The sequence below is a fragment of the Nuphar pumila genome, chromosome 11 (genome assembly GCF_984573655.1).
Source record: "Nuphar pumila chromosome 11, dmNupPumi1.hap1.1, whole genome shotgun sequence".
NCBI classification, from domain to species: Eukaryota; Viridiplantae; Streptophyta; class Magnoliopsida; order Nymphaeales; family Nymphaeaceae; genus Nuphar; species Nuphar pumila.
Window position 1 is genome coordinate 112,351,988 of NC_143259.1, and position 20,215 is coordinate 112,372,202.

The 20,215-nt window shown below is 38.2% G+C and overlaps 1 protein-coding gene across 2 annotated transcripts; it reads left to right on the forward strand.

Moving 5' to 3' along the window:
* Window positions 1-9,667: 9,667 nt before the first annotated feature.
* On the forward strand, window positions 9,668-15,113 carry LOC149822875 (NEP1-interacting protein 1-like). Of its 2 annotated transcripts, none has more exons than XM_089981295.1 (5): window positions 9,668-10,427; window positions 12,202-12,353; window positions 12,784-12,897; window positions 13,803-13,970; window positions 14,486-15,113. In XM_089981295.1, exons 1-5 carry the CDS (start codon window positions 10,322-10,324, stop codon window positions 14,609-14,611), a joined length of 666 nt encoding a protein of 221 aa, XP_089837421.1. In that variant the 5' UTR covers window positions 9,668-10,321; the 3' UTR covers window positions 14,612-15,113. The 2 variants fall into 2 exon arrangements, with proteins under 2 accessions (XP_089837421.1, XP_089837422.1); XM_089981296.1 differs by having other exon boundaries at window positions 12,811-12,897.
* Window positions 15,114-20,215: the final 5,102 nt, after the last annotated feature.

Sequence of the window (20,215 nt, forward strand, 5' to 3'; positions counted from 1 at the left end):
TGGAGTAGGTACTTCATTATTCCTAGTCAAAAAGCATGGTGTCCATGCATTCAATATACCATGCCCAACCACGTTGGTGATAACATTTGATATTGGACTCTGAGATCATCATGGCCCATGCCATCTTTTTCCTGGCTGGTGACATGTACGGGTGCATTCAATTCCCTCCTAAACATACTTGTCTATGAGTTAGGTCAACTTTTGTATGACATTAATTTAAGGGGTCTAAAAAATTTCAAACAATTTTCTATTGTGTGAGAAGAATATGACATTTTTCATAAAGTATCGAAGGAAACTACTATTGTCTTGCTAACCACTTGTCATAGATGTGAAACCTCGAAAAATGTCAAGAGAAACCATAAACACATAATTTTTTAAAGTGATTCGGTCAAATATGACCTACGTTCACGATAGGAGCTCTCTCTCTCTATTATCACTCTATCTCACGATGAAGGCTTTGAGTGGGCTTTCAATTGGCCAGTAAATGCATGTTGTGTGGGTCTCAAAAAGAATCCACGAAGCATTTCTTTTGGTACTGTCCCATCATGCCCGAAATGTTTCGGGCTACGTGGACGGTACTTGAGGTGCAAGTCAAAAATGACTCCATTTTCAGAGATCTCATTTGGGGTCTCCTACAAATAAGGCGTAGCAAAAATGGAGATTCATTTGGAGAACATGGTTGTTTACCTTGTGGTGGGTGATTTGGACTACACAAATCGATGTGATTTATAGGGGTGGACCTATAGTCTTGACGACGCTGGTGCACCAGATCAACTATGATGTCCTTGCTGCCATTCGCATTCGGTGGGGGAGTGGGGGGCTGCAGGGTTTGCTGGCTGCGATTGTTTAAGCTTAACTCCTGTTTTTATTTTTTTATGCTTTGTTTCTCCATTTGGTCCTGGGTCCGACTCTCGTTGGTCTAAGGGGTCTTCTGTTTTGGCAATGTTATTGGAATTCTCTATATTCTCACTCTATCTCATGATAAAGTCTTTGAGTCTCCTCCTCTCCTTTTATTGATTTTTTAAATTTTACTTGTCTACATACAAATATTATTTTACGTGACAAATAATTACATTTTATTTTAGAAAGTCCTTCCTCAAGACTATCCTTCCCAGCTTATGAGAGTTTGTTAGGCTGCTTTGTTGTTTGATGTCCACTGGAGTGCTTCTCCAAGTTGGACTTTCCTCCTTGACCACATCTGGGCTCATCTATACATACTGGCATCTTACCAAGTATGGACTCTTCTATGCTTTTAAGATTGGGTTTCAAAATCTTCACACTCCCCCTCAATCTAATCTTTATAAGATTGAGCTTGCCCCTTTGCTAACTGAATATAGGCCCTGGTAGAGCCTTGGTAAGAATATTAGTTGCTTGCTCTTAAGAGGAAACAAATTGAACTTCTAATTTTTCACTTGTGTCCTCTCTAGCAAAGTGATAATCAAATTTAATGTGCTTTGTTTTGGCATGAAACACTGGATTAGCAGTTAAATATCACCACACTATATGTATCTCCTTATTTGAATCAGCATCTAGTTTCTTCAATAATTGTTTGAGCCACATTATTTCAGAAACAACCCTTGCAATTGCTTTGTGTTTTGCCTCAGTTCTTGAATGTGCTACAGTTTGCTGCTTAGATAAACTCCATGAAAGCAAATTCTGTTCCTGAAAGGTTAAGTAGCCACTTGTAGATTTCTGACCGTAAGGGCATCCAACCTAGTCTATATTTGAAAAACCAGTCAATCTAAGAGAGTTGGCTCATTTCATGTGCATCATAAAGTTAATAGTTCCCATCAGATATCTCAAAATTTGTTTCACATGCGCCCAATGATCGTGGGTAGGCTGGTGCATAAACTGGCAGGTCTGGTTGATCGAGTAAGCTATGTCAGGCCTAGTAAAAGTTGCATATTGCAGATCTCCAATGATAGTAACATCTTCTAATGGTTCACTGGACGGCATAGGGGGAGAGCGACTATGAATGGAGGCGTTGGGTATTGGCTACTTGGAGGCATGATTGGATGCACAGAAATGAAGTTATTTTTTAAGGTGCTGCTCCAAACGTGCAGGTTGTTCAGACTAGAATCTCAAGGGAACTACAGGAAACGTCCAAGAGCATGGCTGAGCCAATGTATCGTGAGACCCGAAAAGATTTGGGGAGTTCACAAACTCTCTATGTAAAATGTATCAATATTGTAACAGAGTGATCCCTGCATCATGTATAAAACAGATACATACTGAATAAATACAAAATTTCCCTTTTCTCTCTCTCTCTCTCTCTCTCTCTCTCAAGAAAAAAAGAATGACTTAAATCGACCCACCTAGCCTGGTGTAAAGACCCATTGCGAGCATCATTTACTGGTTAAAATTAGCCATTAATGAAAGAAAACAATGGGAGGTGTAGATTGAACCAGTGGTTGGTTTGAAAAAACAAGTTGTGATTAGCTTTGCTACCACCTGTAAAGCAGGGATGGCAGTGGACCGGCCGTTTCAAAATATGAACCTTCATCCCCGCCTCCATCCCTGCACGGGAATGGATTTTAACCTCCACCCCTGCCTCCATCCCCGTTTCATGTCCTCCATCACCGGTCCAAACGGGGGTGAGGCGGGGCGGAGCCCCGTTTCCCTCTGTCTATAGTCATTCCTTAAAGGATTGGGGACGGGGGCAGGGGAAAGCGTAAGTCCATCCCCGCATGGAGATAGATTTTAACCTTCATCCCCGGTCCAAACAGGGTGAGGCCGGGTGGAGCCCCGTTGTCCCCCTGTCCACTGCCATCCCTACTGTAAAGTTATAAATGTTTTCCCACTGGGATCTCTTTCACATAACTATTAAGCTTGAAAAACACCCGTTTGGTTGTGCTTTTAAAAAGTAAAAATATTGTTCAAAAGATATTCACTTTCAAAATCTTATTTTATGAGATCTCCTCAGAAAATGAATCTCATACAAATAAGATTTACTTTCTAAATCCTACTTTTAGGGGTCTGTGACAACATTTTTTACAAGGGTTGCTTTTTAGCTTTTTTGGTTTTATACCAAAAAAAATCCGTGTTTGATTGCTCTTGGGGTACTGTTCAAATGAGATTCATTTTCTAAATCTCATGTGATTCCAAATCATATTAATAACAAACATCAGGGAAAGTAAAAACTTCTGAATTCTATCATCCTACAAAGTTTCTAATGGTCGACATCGGTTTGGGTACCCAAACAAAGAACTAGGTCACTCAATAATTAACAAATTAAATTTTTTTTTATACAACAACAACAACAACAACAACAACAACGCCTTCATCCCAAACAATTGGGGTCGGCGATATGAACCAAAAAGAAACTCACCATGAATTAGGTCACATAAATAGAAAAAACTCACCATGAATTAGGTCACATAATAGGCCGGTTCTTGCTAGGTAAAACTTCAGGTTCAGCAGCCTTATGTGCCCCAACTGTGATAAATTAAGCAATGGCAGCCCTCATGCACCAGCGGGATTTGAGTTAATTCACAATGCCTAATCTGACACGACCAAAACATAGCCTGATAAATCCTGGGCTGAGCCAAAATGTGGTAAGAGCTGGGTGGCGCTTTCACAGGTTAGGGCTTGGGTCAAGCCTGTGCTAGGTTAGGTCATGTTCACCCTACAAGATTCTAGGGAAACTTCTACCTAGAAATCCATCTTTAGCCTGATATTTCCACAACAGCCCATGTTTCCGGAGACATTCCAAACCCGAGTTTCCAATGAAACTGTTAAATGGTAACTTGAAGTTAGGAGGTATTCATTTCACCCCAGTTTTCAAGAAACAGGCCCTCTTTCTTACAAAAGAGGGTTGTCATCTCACCTGGGTTGAAACAAGGCACCCTTATTAAGGGCCCACAGCTTAAATGCCCATCCTCATTTTCCTAAGAAAATCAGGTTGCACCTCTCCCATGGGGAACCACTTTCCAGCCTCGGCTGCCCGTGTGAAAGTGGCTTCCCATGGATAGGTTTATGACAAACGTCTCATTAATTTCACAACTAAGATACATATTAAGTATCCTTTTTTTTGTACTTGCTTGAAAAAGTGTTTAATATGCTTATGTTGTTTATAACCCGTAAAAGTATTTGGTGCCCTTGTGGGTAAGCAACTCCCAAACTGGAATTCATAATGGGAGGTTGTTTTGACCAAATCTAACTCCATGGATGCATTTATCATGGTCAAAATAATAGGAATCAACCATTGGATCATATTTTTTAGGCCTAAAAATATGCTTTTCCGAGGGTTGAAAATTTGGTACATTGTAAGCCGTTGATTCTTCAACCCGTGCAAAATCTTACATAAAACAATGAAATAACATTATCGAAGCACCGATTTCAACTAACCCAAACATTTAGATCTCATTTGGAGGGCCAGATATGCAAAAAATATTAAAATTTAAAAAATATTTTAGTTTTTTTTACTAGGTGTTCCTTACCCACGAGGGTTGCAAACATTAATCCTTTATAAAGGTCCTTGTTTGGCAGTTTTTTTTTGAAAGGCAAGCTCGGGTTAGTCAGACTCCTACCAGTTATACAACTATACCATTGGGTTTTGAACCTGCAACGTCCCAACCTTGACACAAGGTGATGTGCACTAGCTGCTCCTACCAGACAAGGGAACCCTCGTTGGTTTGTTTGGCAGTTTTTCATTGCTAAAGTAAGTCGGGAAAATATATCTCAGGATTGAACTTCTAGATCAGTAAAAGACGGGTTTTCTAGAAGAAGTTTTCCAATGCTTTGTAGGTAGACATCAATGTCACTCTTGGGCATAACAGTGTCCACGTCTGTAGGCCTCTCTCCTTTCAATGCTAAGTGAGGTTCCATATTTTCCAGTACATTGGACACACATGTGAGTTCCCCATTGCGTTATTTCTGTCATTTTCGAAACCCATGAGGGGCGCCTTTTGCCGCAAAGTTGGGTGTGCTCTTTGGTGAGTAGGAGAGACCATCACAGTCGGTGATAGATAATTATTCTCAAATTGGTTTCAGTCATCCTCAAAGTCATCCCTATCTTCATACCCCTCCTTGGAATTTCATTGATGCAAGTTGTTTTGAACAAGTGGGACTCCATAGACATCATTCATTTGCTGAAGATCGGCATTTAAATAGCCGAAATCCCACTTGTGTGCATTTTTTTTTTGTTAAAAAAACAAATTTTGTGATGTACAAAAAAAAATCATATTTTTTCATTAAAATCCTATTCAAGGGCCTATTTATATTAAATAGGCCCTGTGGGTCAGATTTGGCCAACACAACTTACATCATAAGATTTAAGAGGAGTATAAGGATGAGGGATGAAATAGGGGACGAGTGGAACTAAATTTGTGTTTTCCCTCAGTGAAAGAAAAAGAAAAGGACCTAGTAAAAGACAATCTTGTCAAGATTTACCAATCTAGGTTTTGATGCATGTAGATTTTAGGCTTTTAGCTGTTTAATACTTACTGCTTCAATTTAGCAATGAAATGGTAGGTTTGCTGCATATCGTTTTCGGTTAGCTTTCTTTCATCTTTCAATATAAATGCATGCCATAACATCCTCAATAAAAAAAAATTCTTTGTCCTTTGTTTTCTCAATTTAGTTTGGTTTCATTTTTCCTTTTATTTTTATCTATTTTTATTGGAAAGAATGGCCCATTGCTCTTTTAAAGGTAGGTGTAGTTGGCTCCAAATTAATGATGATCATTGTACTTATCTCGTCACACAACTATTTTCATTTGCCCCACACATGCTTTTACCCTGCTAGGGCAACTAAGGGCAACTATCGATAGTACGACAGACAAAGCCTGAGGTCTTTGATCTTAGGGGTAGTTTGTTGGTGTAAATATAAAAACAAACAAGAGAAAATGGGTTGTGAGATTTGGAATCACCTTTATTGGTGCCACTTTGCTCACAAGATTTCAAATCACACAAAGATGAAATAACATGTGATTTGAAATCACATGAGAAGCAAGGAAACATGTTCTAAATGATATTTTGGAATATCTCGAGAAAACATTCTTATATATACAAATATAGTTTGGCATCCAACTGTTCTAAAAAAATACTAGTGATATAAAGTAGCATGAAAGATCAACAATACCCATGATTGTCTACATAAAATATTGCAAAAATTATTTTTGTTGTGTTAACATCACGATTAAAACATGATGAAGATGTTTTCAAATCACTTTCATTCATCGTGTTATTAGACCATGAGATTTCAAAATTGCTACTCTTTGATCTAATTTTTACTGTAAATTGCTATTTTCTGATTTGATCTTTGTTGTAAAGCGTTATTCTTTAATCTGATTTCTATTGTAAATCGTTACTCTCTAATCTGATTTTTATTGTAAATTGCTACTCTCTGATTTGATTTATACTTTAAATCGTTACTTTCTGATCTGATTTCTACTGTAAATCGTTACTCTCTGGCCTGATTTATAATTTAAATTGTTACTCTCTTATCTAATCTCTGTTGTAAATCGTTACTCTCTTATCTGATTTTTACTATAAATCGTTATTCTCTTATCTGATTGCTACTATAAATCGCTACTCTCTGATCTAATTTTTACTGTAAATTGCTAGTATCTGATCTGATTTCTATAGTAAATCGTTACTCTCTGATCTAATCTCTGTTGTAAATAGTTGCTCTCTGTCTACTCAGTTCAACATTGCCTGCATTATCTTTTCTGTAAATCGATATTCTTTGTGTACTCAATTCAACGCTTGCACCTTGGTATCATGATAAACAATAGACAAAATGTCAATTCCTCTGGTAGTTCAACTATTTCTCATGAGCAGACGATTACAAAGGGTGATCTAACGGTAATAGACGACGACAAAGAGTGCTCTAGCGACAACAAACACCGACAAAGAGTGCTTCGATGACATCAGACGATGACAAAGGGTGCTCCAATGATGGTAGACGATGACAAAGGGTGTATCGTCAAAGGAAACTCATGTTACAGCAGATGGTGAATTTTCAAAGGATGATCCGAAATTTTTAGGGCAAAATATTGCGAGGAACTCCTGTTGTAGCAGAAAAATTTACTGCTTAGGGCGAAAACAGAACGTTTGGAGTTTAAAGAGTTAAGATCATCCTCCCTTTTTTAGATGAGAGATATTTTTGTCTTTTTCTATCATCGTTTCATGGCAAGAAAGGGTACTTAAGTCTTTGCAACCGCATCAAACTCTGATGCTAACTGATGCCGACACACATAGGGATACGAGCCTCACATGCTAAAATATGTGGTGCTCATTCGGACCCCCGAAGATGCGCCTGTGTGTTCGTGGAGGGGGGGAGGGGGGGGGGACATATAACCTACTTCACACTTGGTGTGTTATGGTGATGTTTATCCATTGAAATCGAGTGCAGCCTAAGGGTGTGGACGTAATTTGTTCATTGATTTTTTTTTTTGATAGGCAAGTTGGGGTTAGTCCGACCCCATCACTAAACAACATATGATTGAGTTTTGAACTTGCAACGTCCCAACACTTTGTGACGTGCACTAACAGCTCCTACCAAACACGCAGAGCCCCCATTTGGGTAGTTTGTCCAACAATTTTCCGTCTAGCAAATGCGCAAAAGGACATGCAGGGACCACATTATCCCCACACAGCATTTGTCTATTTGTCCCGTGAATCAAACACACCATAATGGATCTGGTCCTTGCTTTCTAAGCAAAGACCAACTTTGATGAATGCATTGATAACCAAGAACATCCATCTTTAACTTTACTTCTATCCCCACCTTCAAGCCAAAGAAATGGGCAGCATAAGAGTCCTCAAGCCCATCCAAGACTTCAGCCACATCGATGAGTATTGACAAAATTCTTATGGCCGGACAAGCACAACTTCCCCCCTCTCGTTATTACAGGTTATCCGTGGGCAGCTTGCAGCTCAAGTGGCCTGGTTCGGAGTTGCACTGGGCTGGGGAACAACGTATTGGCAGGGTGGGCTTGGTGCTTAATGGCACCCGTTGACACTTCCGTCTAATTGTATCGTTTGTTTTCTTGCCGTTCCGATTTGTATTGACCCCTCCCTGTCCCCATGCTTGCTTATTTTTAATTTAAATTATCTTTTTCCCTCAAAAAAAAAAGTCAAAAATCTTATGGGCTTGGCAAAGCCTTTTTTCTGCAAATTTCAAGCTTCTTTGAAGGCCACTTTGTATCAATTCCTTGTCCTGAGCCTTTCAAGTAGCGGCCAATCGGCCATCCTAAGCGTAGATAACCAAGAGTTTAAAACACATCACAATTAGGGATGAGGCGGGGCGGGGCGGGGATATTGCAGGGAAAAGTGGTCGGGGCGGGGTTGAGGCGGGGATGAGGCGAGGATTGTGGCGGGGGCGGGGCGGGGAAAAGTGCATGTCCATCCCCGCCTCCATCCCCGTTTCATACCCTTCATCCCCGGTCCAAACGGGGCGAGACGGGCCCCGCTTTCCCCCGGTCCACTGCCATCCCTAATGACAATTAAAAGAACATGGTGTCATGCGGACCAACCCAAGTTGCTTACTGCAATGATGAGCTTCATTATGTAAAAGATTGTCACAGCCTAATTGTGGAAATGTAAAGATTGCCACAGCCTAATTGTGGGGTCATTGACTGACATTGTCTTACATATCTTACTTAGGAGTGTCAATGGGTAGGGTTTGACTAGGACCGACCTTACAAACCCTATAAGATTAGGGTTTAGTGATAAATAAGAAGGCTCGATTAGAATTCGGATCAAACTTGAAGGGTCGGATTAATATATGAAGCCGGGTAAGGTCTGTAAAATTTCATACCAGACTTGGGCTCGAACCGAGTTTCAATTAAGATCCACAAATTTTCAATTTAAAAAAGATAAAATATATTATTTTATCGAGTATGGTCACGGTCTAGTTCATGTAATCTTTATAGGATCCGTGTATGATTTATTTATTTTTTGGTAGTTTGGATTAGACCCAGATCCGAACATGGTGTCATCATCTCAAATCAAGTTTGAGTTTGGTTTTACCTGGGTCTGAACCAAACCCGAGCTTCATTATGATAAAGATTGCCACAGCCTAAGTGTAGGGTGTTTGACTGACATTGACTAAAATATCTTACTTAGGGTTACCAATGGGTAGGGCTTGACCTGGACCCGACCTGACCAAACCCTATAGGGTCAGGGTTCGGTGATAAATAAGAAGGCTTGATTAGAATCTGGGTCTGACTTGTAAGGGGTCCGATTAATATACGAAGCTGGGTATGGTTTGTGAAATTTCATACCAGACTCAGGCTCGAACTGAGTTCCAATTAAGATAAAAAAATATTATTTTATCGAGTATGGCCCAGTCTAGTTAATCCTTATAGGATCCGTGTATGGTTTATCTTATGGTAGGTTTGATTAAACCTGGGTCCAAACATGGTATCATCATCTCAAATCAAGTTTGAGTTTGGTTTTACCTGGGTCTGAACCAAACCCGTCACACCCTAATCTTACTGTTACAGAAAGGAGATATGATGGGAGAGACCAAACAGAAGGGAAGAACAGCATTTTTTAATTGGTAAGTGAATTTTCTTTCGAACAGGTAAATCGTAATGGTAAGTCTGAACTTTTACCAAGGAAATGACATTTTTGACGCAAACCAATTTCTGGCGATTCAATCTTCACAGCTATAAATGCAACGTTCCTCTCTCATTATCTCCATAAACCAAGGACAGCACTCGATCTCTAGCCTCCTCTCCTTTGCCTTCAACTTCTTTCTCTCTAATTCTTCCTTGGCTATCTTACATGTTAACCTCTATTTTTTGCCGTCAGTTTCTTTTCCTCCACCCTTCCTAGGCATGCTTTGTTCTTTGCTCCATAATTTAACTTACAGCATCCTTCTTACAACAACAACAACTACGCCTTCATCCCAAAACAATTGGGGTCAGCGATATGAACCAAAAAAGAAATTCATTTTGGGTCTTCCACATGAATCCTTTTCCTCCAATCATTTCTATCCAACGCCATGTCCTCGGTGAGGTTCAAAGCATTCATATCCTTTCCTATCATCTCCATCCACGTCTTCCTAGGCCTACCCCGACCTCTTTTAACTAATATATTTTCCCATTTCTCCAACCTTCTAACTGGAGCATCATTAGGCCTTCGCCGAATATGTCCAAACCACCGTAAACGATTCTCTCGCATCTTATTTTCAATGGGTGCAACACCTACCTTCTTACAGCATCCTTCTTCATCTCTGCAATTTCTGCTGATTGGTTACACTGAGAAATAAATAAATATATATATAAGAGCCCCAAAGACAACCTCAACCAGGTCAATTCAGGCAAGGTGTGACTATAAGCACTGATACAAGCTTCACCATACTAGAGAAAATGATTTTGCTGTTCAGTAGTTCGGCCGGGCTGACAGTGGGCCTTTTGGTCTCCAGAATTCTGAAGAGGACTGCGTTTGCAGCACTCACTGGCCTCTTTGCTGTGGGTAATTGTTTTCTCTCTTCTTTTCTTTTTCTTTCTTTCTATCATAGATTATAGATTATGTAGGAACCAGTGAAAGATTTACACTATTATGCATTCCAAAGGTTGGAAAGAGATCGTATGCCACAGTTTCACAGTTCATGAGATCTGCTGCAATTGATGATCATGGGTGTCCTGAGAAACTTTCTCAGTTGTTTTATTTTCCAACTCTCTCTCTCTCTCTCTCTCTCATCCATAATCCCGTTATTAGTGTAAGGATAAAATGAACATATAAAAACAAGCAGGTCGTCTGCTATTTTATTTTATTTTATTTTATGCTGTCAGGACAGTGACCATAAGTAGGGCTGCCGAGCGAACCGAACAAGGCATGTTCGGGCTCAGTTCGTTTACTAGTAGATTGAGCTCTCGGCTTGTCCCTGAATGAGACGACCCAAACCCGAACTAGCTCGTGTAAAATATTCCATGTTATTTATACATAGTATATATATTTTTATATATTATACTTGAAAATATATATAACTTTTATAAATTATACTTAATAGTCCATATTTTATGTATATATTTTTCATTCATCCTTTTTATATATATTTTATGCATTCTTTGTTTTATATATTACACAAAATATATATTATCCATGAAAGTGTATATTTTATCTATACAAGCTGCTCGTGGATCGACTTGTTTAAGCTATCAGCCCTAACCGTAAGTAAGGCAGGTAGAGCTAACGACTAGGTCTCTGGTCTTGGGGGGCGGTTTGGCTGTATAAATATCAACAAAAAAAAACAAACTCATCAAGAAACGGGTCACTTAATGGACCCATCCTCCTGCGAAGTAAGCCTCTGGTGGGGTCATGACACTTAAGTCCTTATAGAGCCCACCAGTTAAAGGCACCTGCACACCTTGTGGGAGTAGAACATGGGACGAAGGGGTGAGCATCTTCTCCCCAGGCCCGCTGCCAGTCCGGCAACCCAGGCGGGTAGCCTGCTATGATTTGAGGAGTCAATGTCATGCTAGTCTTACTAGGGAGAGGAGGCAATGTCATGCTAGTCTTATTAGGGACCTTGCATCGAACCTAACCCCAGTCCCATTTCCATGACAATGCTGGACCTGGTTAGTCAACGGATGGATTTGGGCCCAGCAAACATGAACGGACATTGGCCCAGGTCAGGCACAGCTGCGCCAACCCCGGTTCCATGATCGCATGTTTACATAATTTAACATCCCAGGATTTCTTGTATTTTGTTTGTTTCTTATAACAAGAATTTTGGAAGAACTATATATGATCGATTTACTAACAAAAAAAAGTGATATTTGGAGCCTCAAAAATTTGCAAAAATTTTGAGCCATTGATTTTTCAAACTTTATTAAAACTTATCTATGCATCGGAATCGAATGTTTCTAGAGCTAATCCTTGTAAAATAGAGCATGTAGATGACATTTATACGGTCAAAATTAAAAATAAAATGAAAAGATGCCGTAAAACCTACATATTTAGCATGCTTTCATCTCTTTCTCTCTTTCTCTCTCTCTCTCTCTCTCTCTATCTATATATATATATATATACTCTAACATTAAACTAATATTATATATGTTTAACCTTATGAAAATGACTAAAATATTCTTTAACAAAATGGTACTTTTAGAAATGCATGGCTACTTTTTGGGCATTACAGGTATTTTGAACTTGAAGATATCGTTAAGTATCAGTTCATTAAGAAAAATAGACTTCCTGTAATTTACTTGCAGAGGGTTGACTATGGAATTGTGCATGTTCACAGTTGGTGCCCTTGTAGGGTGTGCTGCCGGAGCATTAATTGGTCAAACAAAAGAAATTGGATGCGCTCGTGGTGCTAGAATTGGTGCATTTAGTGGTGCTGTTCTATCAATTGAGATGCTTCAATCAACAGCTGTTGGTGGACAATGGTCCCTGGTGAGTTTGTCAACAGTAAATTACAGTTGAAATGTCTAAACTTCCAAGCTAAACAGAACCAAGATCATGAAGTCCAACACTCCCGCTTGTATAGAAACAGAAAAGTTGGAATTGTGAAATTGGTCAGTTAGGTTCACCACCAAACTATAGAAATGATTGGAGGCACACCTGCGCCAATGACTATATGATTCTGCTCTTGGTAAATCCTTGGTCAATGGTCATGAATTTATCAACAGCACATCTGGAGATGTGAACCTCAGAGTGTCTATTTGTGTCTGTTAGAAGCATAATCCTTTTAAAAAGTAGGTGAATTTTTGGAAGCAAACACCAACAATATTGACACAGGTTTTAACTAGAGCAGGAACACCAACAATATTGGCGCAGGTTTTAACTAGAGCAGGGGATTGCATTTTTCTTGCAACACTAATAGTCTCTCTATCTCTCTCATATGTATCAGATGGACATCTTTGTCAGCTTGGTCAATGGAAAAATTTTCCAGGAATGGGTTGGTGAAGCAATGTTGCTGGCAGTAAATCAACCGCAGGTATTTCAATTGAGCTTTTCCTCATTTGTTAGGCCACCTTGTGTATAGGTTCAAGTTATGTCAAACACCATGTCAGGACTGTCCAAGTCCCTCAAGCCAAATAAAAAGTCTCCTGCCATTGAAATCCTTTTGTTGGCCATTTTCTGATTTTATGCTTTGGGGTCAATACTGCTTGTGATTGTGGCAGTAGTTGGCAGAGTTGCCCGGTCGTCCCATGACTCGGCCAAGTCATCTCTGAACGGCCACTCTGCAAGTCAAGAGACATGGAAGACTTGGTTTTACTGAGGCCTTTTAGAGTTTCTACCATGACTCTTTTGACTTGGCTTGATTCATGAGTACCCTATGGCCTTAAAACATAGTATGCATTATTGAGCCAAGTCATATGTTGACTCATTACACGAATTGACTTTGGTGAGTCATGATTCATAATGTTCACTTTTTCCATATCCTTGGTGAATTTTCTGTTATAGGTTACAGGATCAAACAATCATTCTTGTTTTCTACCTACTATGTATTTAACACATCTTAATTATTTTCTTATTTTGCATTTACAAATAAAATATAAACCCTATTCTTATTTTCCACCTATAAAGTTTGGTTGATCCAGGTCCAAGTATCAAGATTGTCAGCCATGACTTTGAATCTATTTGGGTACCAAACTTTGGATCTAGCAGAAACTCATTAATTTTCGATCCCATATGTCTTCTTTAGCTTATGTAACAAGTCTCTTGAGTTTATTTAGTATGTCCACAAGTAGATTATAATGAGGCTTCAATTGACAAAGCCTACTCTGGCTTCTTACATTTTGGAGCATATCCATTATTGCATCATCTTGAGTTTAATTTGAGCAAATTGTCACTGGATGTCCAATCTAACCTGACCATCTAATGGTTGAAATTGTGCAGGGTAGTATGGCGCAACCAACCTTAGATGTTGACATAAGCATATTTGACATAGGCAACTCAAGGGGGATGCAGCCAGATTCAGTCAAGAAGCTGCCAAAGTTTGTTATCAGTTCCCAGGAGAAGATAGAGGCCTCAGGAGATGGAACCTCTTGTTCTATTTGTCTACAGGTTCTGATCTCTAAATGTCTTGCGATTTTCACTCCAATGAATTTACTCATGAAGCCAGCATAAGCATGTAGCTCAATGGCAAAGTTAGCTTTCGATTGACTCCACTGACAAGCTTAGCTTTTCTGGTCCTATAGGGCTTGAGTCATCCCAATCAGGACAAAGCTTGTCTATTTGTATGACTGCTTATCCTTGAAGCAAAATTTACACCTTTAATTAAAGTTTAGCATGTGGATGAAAGCACCAAAGCTTTATGAGCTCCATCACCAAAATTTCACAGTTAGAGCTAAACTTGTTTTGGTGTCAATCAAGCTGCATGCTCTAAATGGCTTTATTAGTGCTATGTTTTTCTGCCTGACTTGAGCATAAAGTTTCAAAGCTCAGTAATTATTGATTTATGGTAGTAAAGAGAAAAGATACTTGAAACATCGGATACAATGTTTGCAAATATCTCATTGAGTCTCATCTAAATTACAATCATGAATCATTCACGTCTCTCTCTCTCTCTCTCTCAACAGGATCTTGATGAAGGTGACATAGCCAGAAGTTTACCTAAATGTAGCCATCATTTTCACATGACCTGCATTGATAGGTGGCTAACAATAGATGGATCTTGCCCAATCTGTAGACAAGATGTTGGCTGAGAGAACTACCTATCTCCAACTCTGAAGAGAAGATTTTCGGAGCTTCTTATATATCTGCAGCCCCTGTTTGGAAAGGCTGATTAATCATGCATTACAGCATTTGTGTGAAGAGGCAGATGACAGATGTTTCTTCTTTCAAATCATAATGGAATATAACATCCAGTGGATGCCCACAAGAATTCACCCACTTAGATTCTCTGTGCCTAAAGTCATGTAGGTGAAAACAGTCTTCAAGGAGGGGCAAGGATGAAACTTCTTTTTCTGTTTGCATTCAGTGTTCAACAATCTGATGTGTATAAAACTATAAATATGCATAGAACAGAATATTTACTTTGTGGAATACCAACATTGGTTGGTTTTCTTGTCATTCAAGGTTGTATACTTTTTCTTTTGTGGAAATATAGAAGATTATATACTTTTGCTTGCCCAAACTAAAAGACAGGTTATGTGTTGCTTCTTTGAGCGCTGCCGAAGTTGTCTAATCTTCTGAAAATCGTCCTAGTCATTTTCTTATTTCTCCATCTGCCTCTTGGTAATCTTCTCAAAATGTTGTCAGAATCGGCACTGGGGCTGAATTCATTCTCAAAACGATTCAGACAATCTGCCAATTCAGACTCTGAAACTGAGTCCAACTGAATCGGCAAAATTTTAACCAGCAGATAGCAGATGACACTTGTCAATAAAATATTAAAAAATGTTAATCCTTTTGAAAAATATTAATAAAACAAGCCCGATATCCATTTCTGAGTCAATTTTTGGCCGATACAAATGTAATACAATCGGCTAATTCAGGCAGTTGCAACGATACTGACAAACAGTGCTTGGCATTGTACAACCGGACAAGTAACAGCAGATATTTTTGCTCTTAGACCATATTTGGAGTTAACATATCACTAATCAATAACATTTAGAACTAAGAACCCACTTGATTAGCAACACACACATCACACATTCGTAGAATGTTAGCAAAGTTGGGGACCCTTGGCTCTGATGTATGCTGGAAGGATAAACCACCAGACTAGTCTCCTTTTGAATCATGAACTTGGTAATTGTAATACCATTGTAATGTGATCTGGGTCTGCCTAACCCCCCAGCTTGCTAATTAGAGAGAGAGAGAGAAAGAGAGAGAGTTTTCTATCTTGTCTAGATATTAAAAGATGCTTGATGAAATAATTAAGTCTAGCAAAGTCATTTGAGTCAACAAGTTTGATTGATTTATGGGTCTGCCTCCAAGCAACCTACATTGCTACATAAAGTATATGTCAACAACCAACTCAACCATTTCAAGCAAGACTGATTTGGGGCATGGATCTTTCAACTAGAGCATAAAGTATAATACATCCAATTGCAGAATCATATTCTCCGTGATTTTGTAAGTAGACCAATTCAAATCTTTTATGATTAGTGGACATCAAAACAGGGCTATGGCCAACGTAACACCTCTTATATCATAATGTGTAGTTTGAATCAAAGTTACAAAACAAGAAAGCAGAAGCAGGAAACAAAATGAGAAGTGGAAGCCCTAAGCTAGATATTTTAAAATTTACAAAAAGCTGAAAACAACAAATCAATTTTAAAAGTGAAATAGGAATAAAAGAGAAAGTGATATGGGGTCAAATGAGAAGCAAAATACAAATCAAAGGAGAAAGAAATAAAATTAGTTATTATTAAATTTTGTGATTTTGTAGTATAAAAATTAAATTCTTTTCAAAATCTAAAAATGATAGTTGTCAATTTAAAGAAAGTACATGAGAAGTGAAAAAAAGTGTGAAAGGAAGCACATGAAAAATATAAAAGGAAACGTGAGAAACATATAGAAATCACGTAGAAAAGCAAGAAAAAAGATGTGTGGGACCCATAAGAAAAGCATGAAAAAAATCAAGATTCCTATCAAGTTTTAGAAACTAGGAGTTTTGTGCTTCCCAAGCGAGTTCCAAGAAAAAGCGCTTCTCACTTATCTATGAAGTTTGTGCATGATAAATATGATCTAAGCCATAAAGTTATTTTTCCTTGTTATAAAAAAGGGGTTTGTAGCCGAGTAGGAGAGTTATGTTTCATGCCAAGTTGGAGTGCAGTTGGAATCATATTTGTGTTGCTGATAAGGCTGCCAGGAGGTAACCCTGAAGCTCGTATATAGATACCAAAACACAAGTACAAAATGAGAATATTTGAAAAAAATGAAAATTAAAAATCAATTATATAAAAAATGACAAATAGAAAGAAACATTAACCAGAAATTATCTCAAAAAGGCAAGTCCATAGGTGAACAATTTTAATTCTAATAAACCTACTATTTTGTTGATTGTGGCTTGATCAGGTTTCTATAGACTAGGACTCACTTTGTTACATAAATAAGTTTTTTTTTTTAATTCTTGTTTAGAATCTCATATGATATGAAAAATAAGAATCATACAAGGTTCCTTAATGAATAAGGACTCTACTTTTGAGAATTAGAAATAAAGGGTGTGACCTTTTGAAAAAGGTAGAGAGGTACTTTTTGGCTTAAGATATGAAGTTTGGTCAAACAAATGATAATTTTGCTCTTGAGTGGTTCTCCAATACTTGAGGCTTCTCTTGGATTTTGAGAAAAGTGTGAAAGAGAATGTAACAACTTTTTGGTGACATAGAGGAAGGTTTTGTTTGCACATATAGATCCTCTTGGTGGGTTGAATGACGGGTGTGGTTCTTTTTATTTTTTACTTTATTTGTTTTCTTTTGCCTCACTGGCTGGTTATATTAATAAATACTTTTGGTACTCTCTTCGTAGATGTAAGCGGCTTTGTCAAACCACACAAAATTCACTTATCTTGTAGTTATTTACTTTTTTGTTGATTTTATTATGATTTTTTTGCGCTCTCTAATTACATCAATATCAAATTCGATCTAGTGTGATCTTGGGCACGGGTCCCAAATTTACAACAAGTGGTATTCGATCTATTGGTTGTAGAAAATATCAAATATGGCCTCAAGAGTGATGAATATTAAGTTTAAGGTAAAAAAATTTGATGGCAAAAAAAACTTTGAGTTATGACAATGAAGATTTAATGATCTATTGATTCAACAGGATGTTTACAAGGCAAGACAAATAAATGGAACTTTGTTGCAGGTAAAGCAGAAAGTTGAGAAAAAAGAAAGGGGTGATCATTTTTCATCAAGATCTTCTTAGGTTCAATCATGAGATAACTCATTGTAAAATGTGATTAAATTTCAGAAGAAATCTTTTTAAGCTCATTGGCAATATGCACGAAATAATGATATGATAGCATATATGTTGTCAGCTGAATATGCAAGTTCATGCATGAGGAATATGACTTATACAAGTGAAAAAGGCAAAACAATAAAGTTTGCAGATTTCAAGGTAAACCTGGACTTGGTCCCTTTTAAGAGCTAGATTGTTTGGGCCCCAAGGAGAGGGAGTGTTTAAAGAGAGTTGATTGGAGAGCATTCAAATTAAGATGAAAAATGTTGATTGTGGCTTGAACGAGTCCTTATTGAACTAAGACCCACCTTGTCACATAAAGAAGTCTCTTTTGAAATCTTGTTTAGAATCCCATATGATATGAGAAATAGAAATCATATGAGGTTTCTTGATGAATGATAACTCTACCTTTGAGAATTATAAATAAAGAGTATAACAAGGTACTTCTTGGCTTAAGAGATGAAGAAAAGAGATGACACATCTCTTTTGGTGCAGAAAGATGGTGATTTTGCTCTCTTGGGTGATTTTTCGATACTTGAGGCTTCTCTTGAATTTTGAGAGAAGTGAAAGAGAGAATATAACTTATTCTTAGTGACAAAGAAGAAGGTTTGGGTTGCATGCATCAATCCTCTTGGTGGGTTGAACGATATGTATGGTTATTCTCATTTTTTGACTTTATTTGTTTTCTTTTGTATTGATGACTGATTATATTAATAAAGATGTAGGCGGTTTTGCCAAACCACGTAAAATCTTACTGTCTTGTAGTTATTTGCTTCTTTGTTGATTTTATTGTGATTGCCTGCATTCCTTAATCACATCAATATCAAATTCGATTTAGTGTAATCCTGAGCAAGAGCCCCAAAATCACATGCTCCAAATCAAATATCCTCTTGGGGCCGAGAGGTGCCATATTGACCATGGTTGTTTCAATGTTTGCATTATAAAAACTCCACAAGTACTCCCTCCCTAGCGCACCAAGGATAGTTTTTTCTGGCTTTTTCAACAAGAGGGTATATTTTATTCAGTGGCACTACTTTCTAACAACTATTCATCTCAATATTTCTCGAGATGAATACCACACACTACTTCCTAACAATCATCCATCTCAATATTTCTTGAGATGAAAACTACATATTTCTGGAGATGGTTGTGGTGTCCATCTTGAGAAAAGCCAAAATAGGTGGCAATCAAGAGCCCAAGGGGGGTTGGCATAGTGAAGTGGGGCCTTGGCTGTTGAACAGGCAGTCAAGGTTTGATTCCCATGGGTGTTGCCCCTTTATGTAAGCCAACCAAAGGCGTAGCTAGGGGGGGCAGGACTGGGCTGTAGCCCAGTCCTGCCTCCCGAAACAGTTAATTTTTTTTTTTAAAAGCCCAGTCCTAGCCCAGCACTGATTCCATATGAAATAGATTTTTATCCATTTTTGTAGCCCAACCCAGTCCTAGCCCAGCCCTGACTGCAGCAAATAGTTTGATTCGTCCATATGAAATAGATTTTTATTAATAATTATAGCCATTTTTTATTTTATCTCAAAAAAAAAAAATTCGGGGGCGCTGCCCCTGAACCACCGACTATCACACAATATTTTTTTTTTTGCTACACCCCTGTTTACCCCCCTCACATGAATCCTAGCTACGCCACTGAAGCCAACACGTAACATAGGCCTTCGGGGTATGGGTCCTAGCCTCAAAGTTTTACCTTGCTGGCACAAAGACTGAAAGTATGGCAAGCTGAGGCAGCACAACGAGGTCTTCATGGTGGTTTTAGTTTCTTGGGGTTATAACTCCAAAAAAAAGTGGCAATGAAGAGCAAAACTACATGCAGAGCTGCTGCAAGAAAAAGACATTTTTTATAATACCTATACAGTCTTATATTTTTTTTAGAAAAATCAGTTTTTTCAAAACATGATAACATTTTCCCTAGTCTAGATTTTTGTAAGGACGAGATTTGTGGCATTGGTTCCTAGTAAGTTCAGGCTTGCTTCCAATCAAGTTAAACAAGAGCTTGGGCCAAGCTTCGAAACAGATGTCATAAATCTTTTAGAAAACATTCCTCCACCCTCCCTCATGGAGGAATGTTTTCTCTCAAAAAGTATACATTTTAGAAAAACCTTCTCTCCGAAAAAGTCTCACTCGTTTGAAAGGGTCAGAAAATTCGTGCGAAATTTCTATTTTGCATCACCTTTTCTACATCTTTCTGGCTTCCAAACCTGCCATATGTAAAATCCTGGGAAAATATTGGTATATAAAAAGTAGGAAAATATAATAAGGTACTTTACCAGTGTTAATACAAAGCTAAGGGAATACAATCTTGCTAAAATGGGAGATATTTAAAAATATCACGCAGGTAGTTAATGTATTGGCCTCGTGATAATTTCAAGATATTGGCGATATTTGTCACGTAGGAA

What these genes read in the sequence shown, in the direction of transcription:
- LOC149822875 (XM_089981295.1), top strand. Translation starts at nt 10,322, where the DNA reads ATGATTTTGCTGTTCAGTAGTTCGGCCGGGCTGACAGTGGGCCTTTTG. An exon ending in CACTGGCCTCTTTGCTGTGG is followed by an intron (nt 10,428 to 12,201) that starts GTAATTGTTTTC and finishes GCATGTTCACAG; the next exon opens with TTGGTGCCCTTGTAGGGTGT. An exon ending in CTTGTTCTATTTGTCTACAG is followed by an intron (nt 13,971 to 14,485) that starts GTTCTGATCTCT and finishes CTCTCTCAACAG; the next exon opens with GATCTTGATGAAGGTGACAT.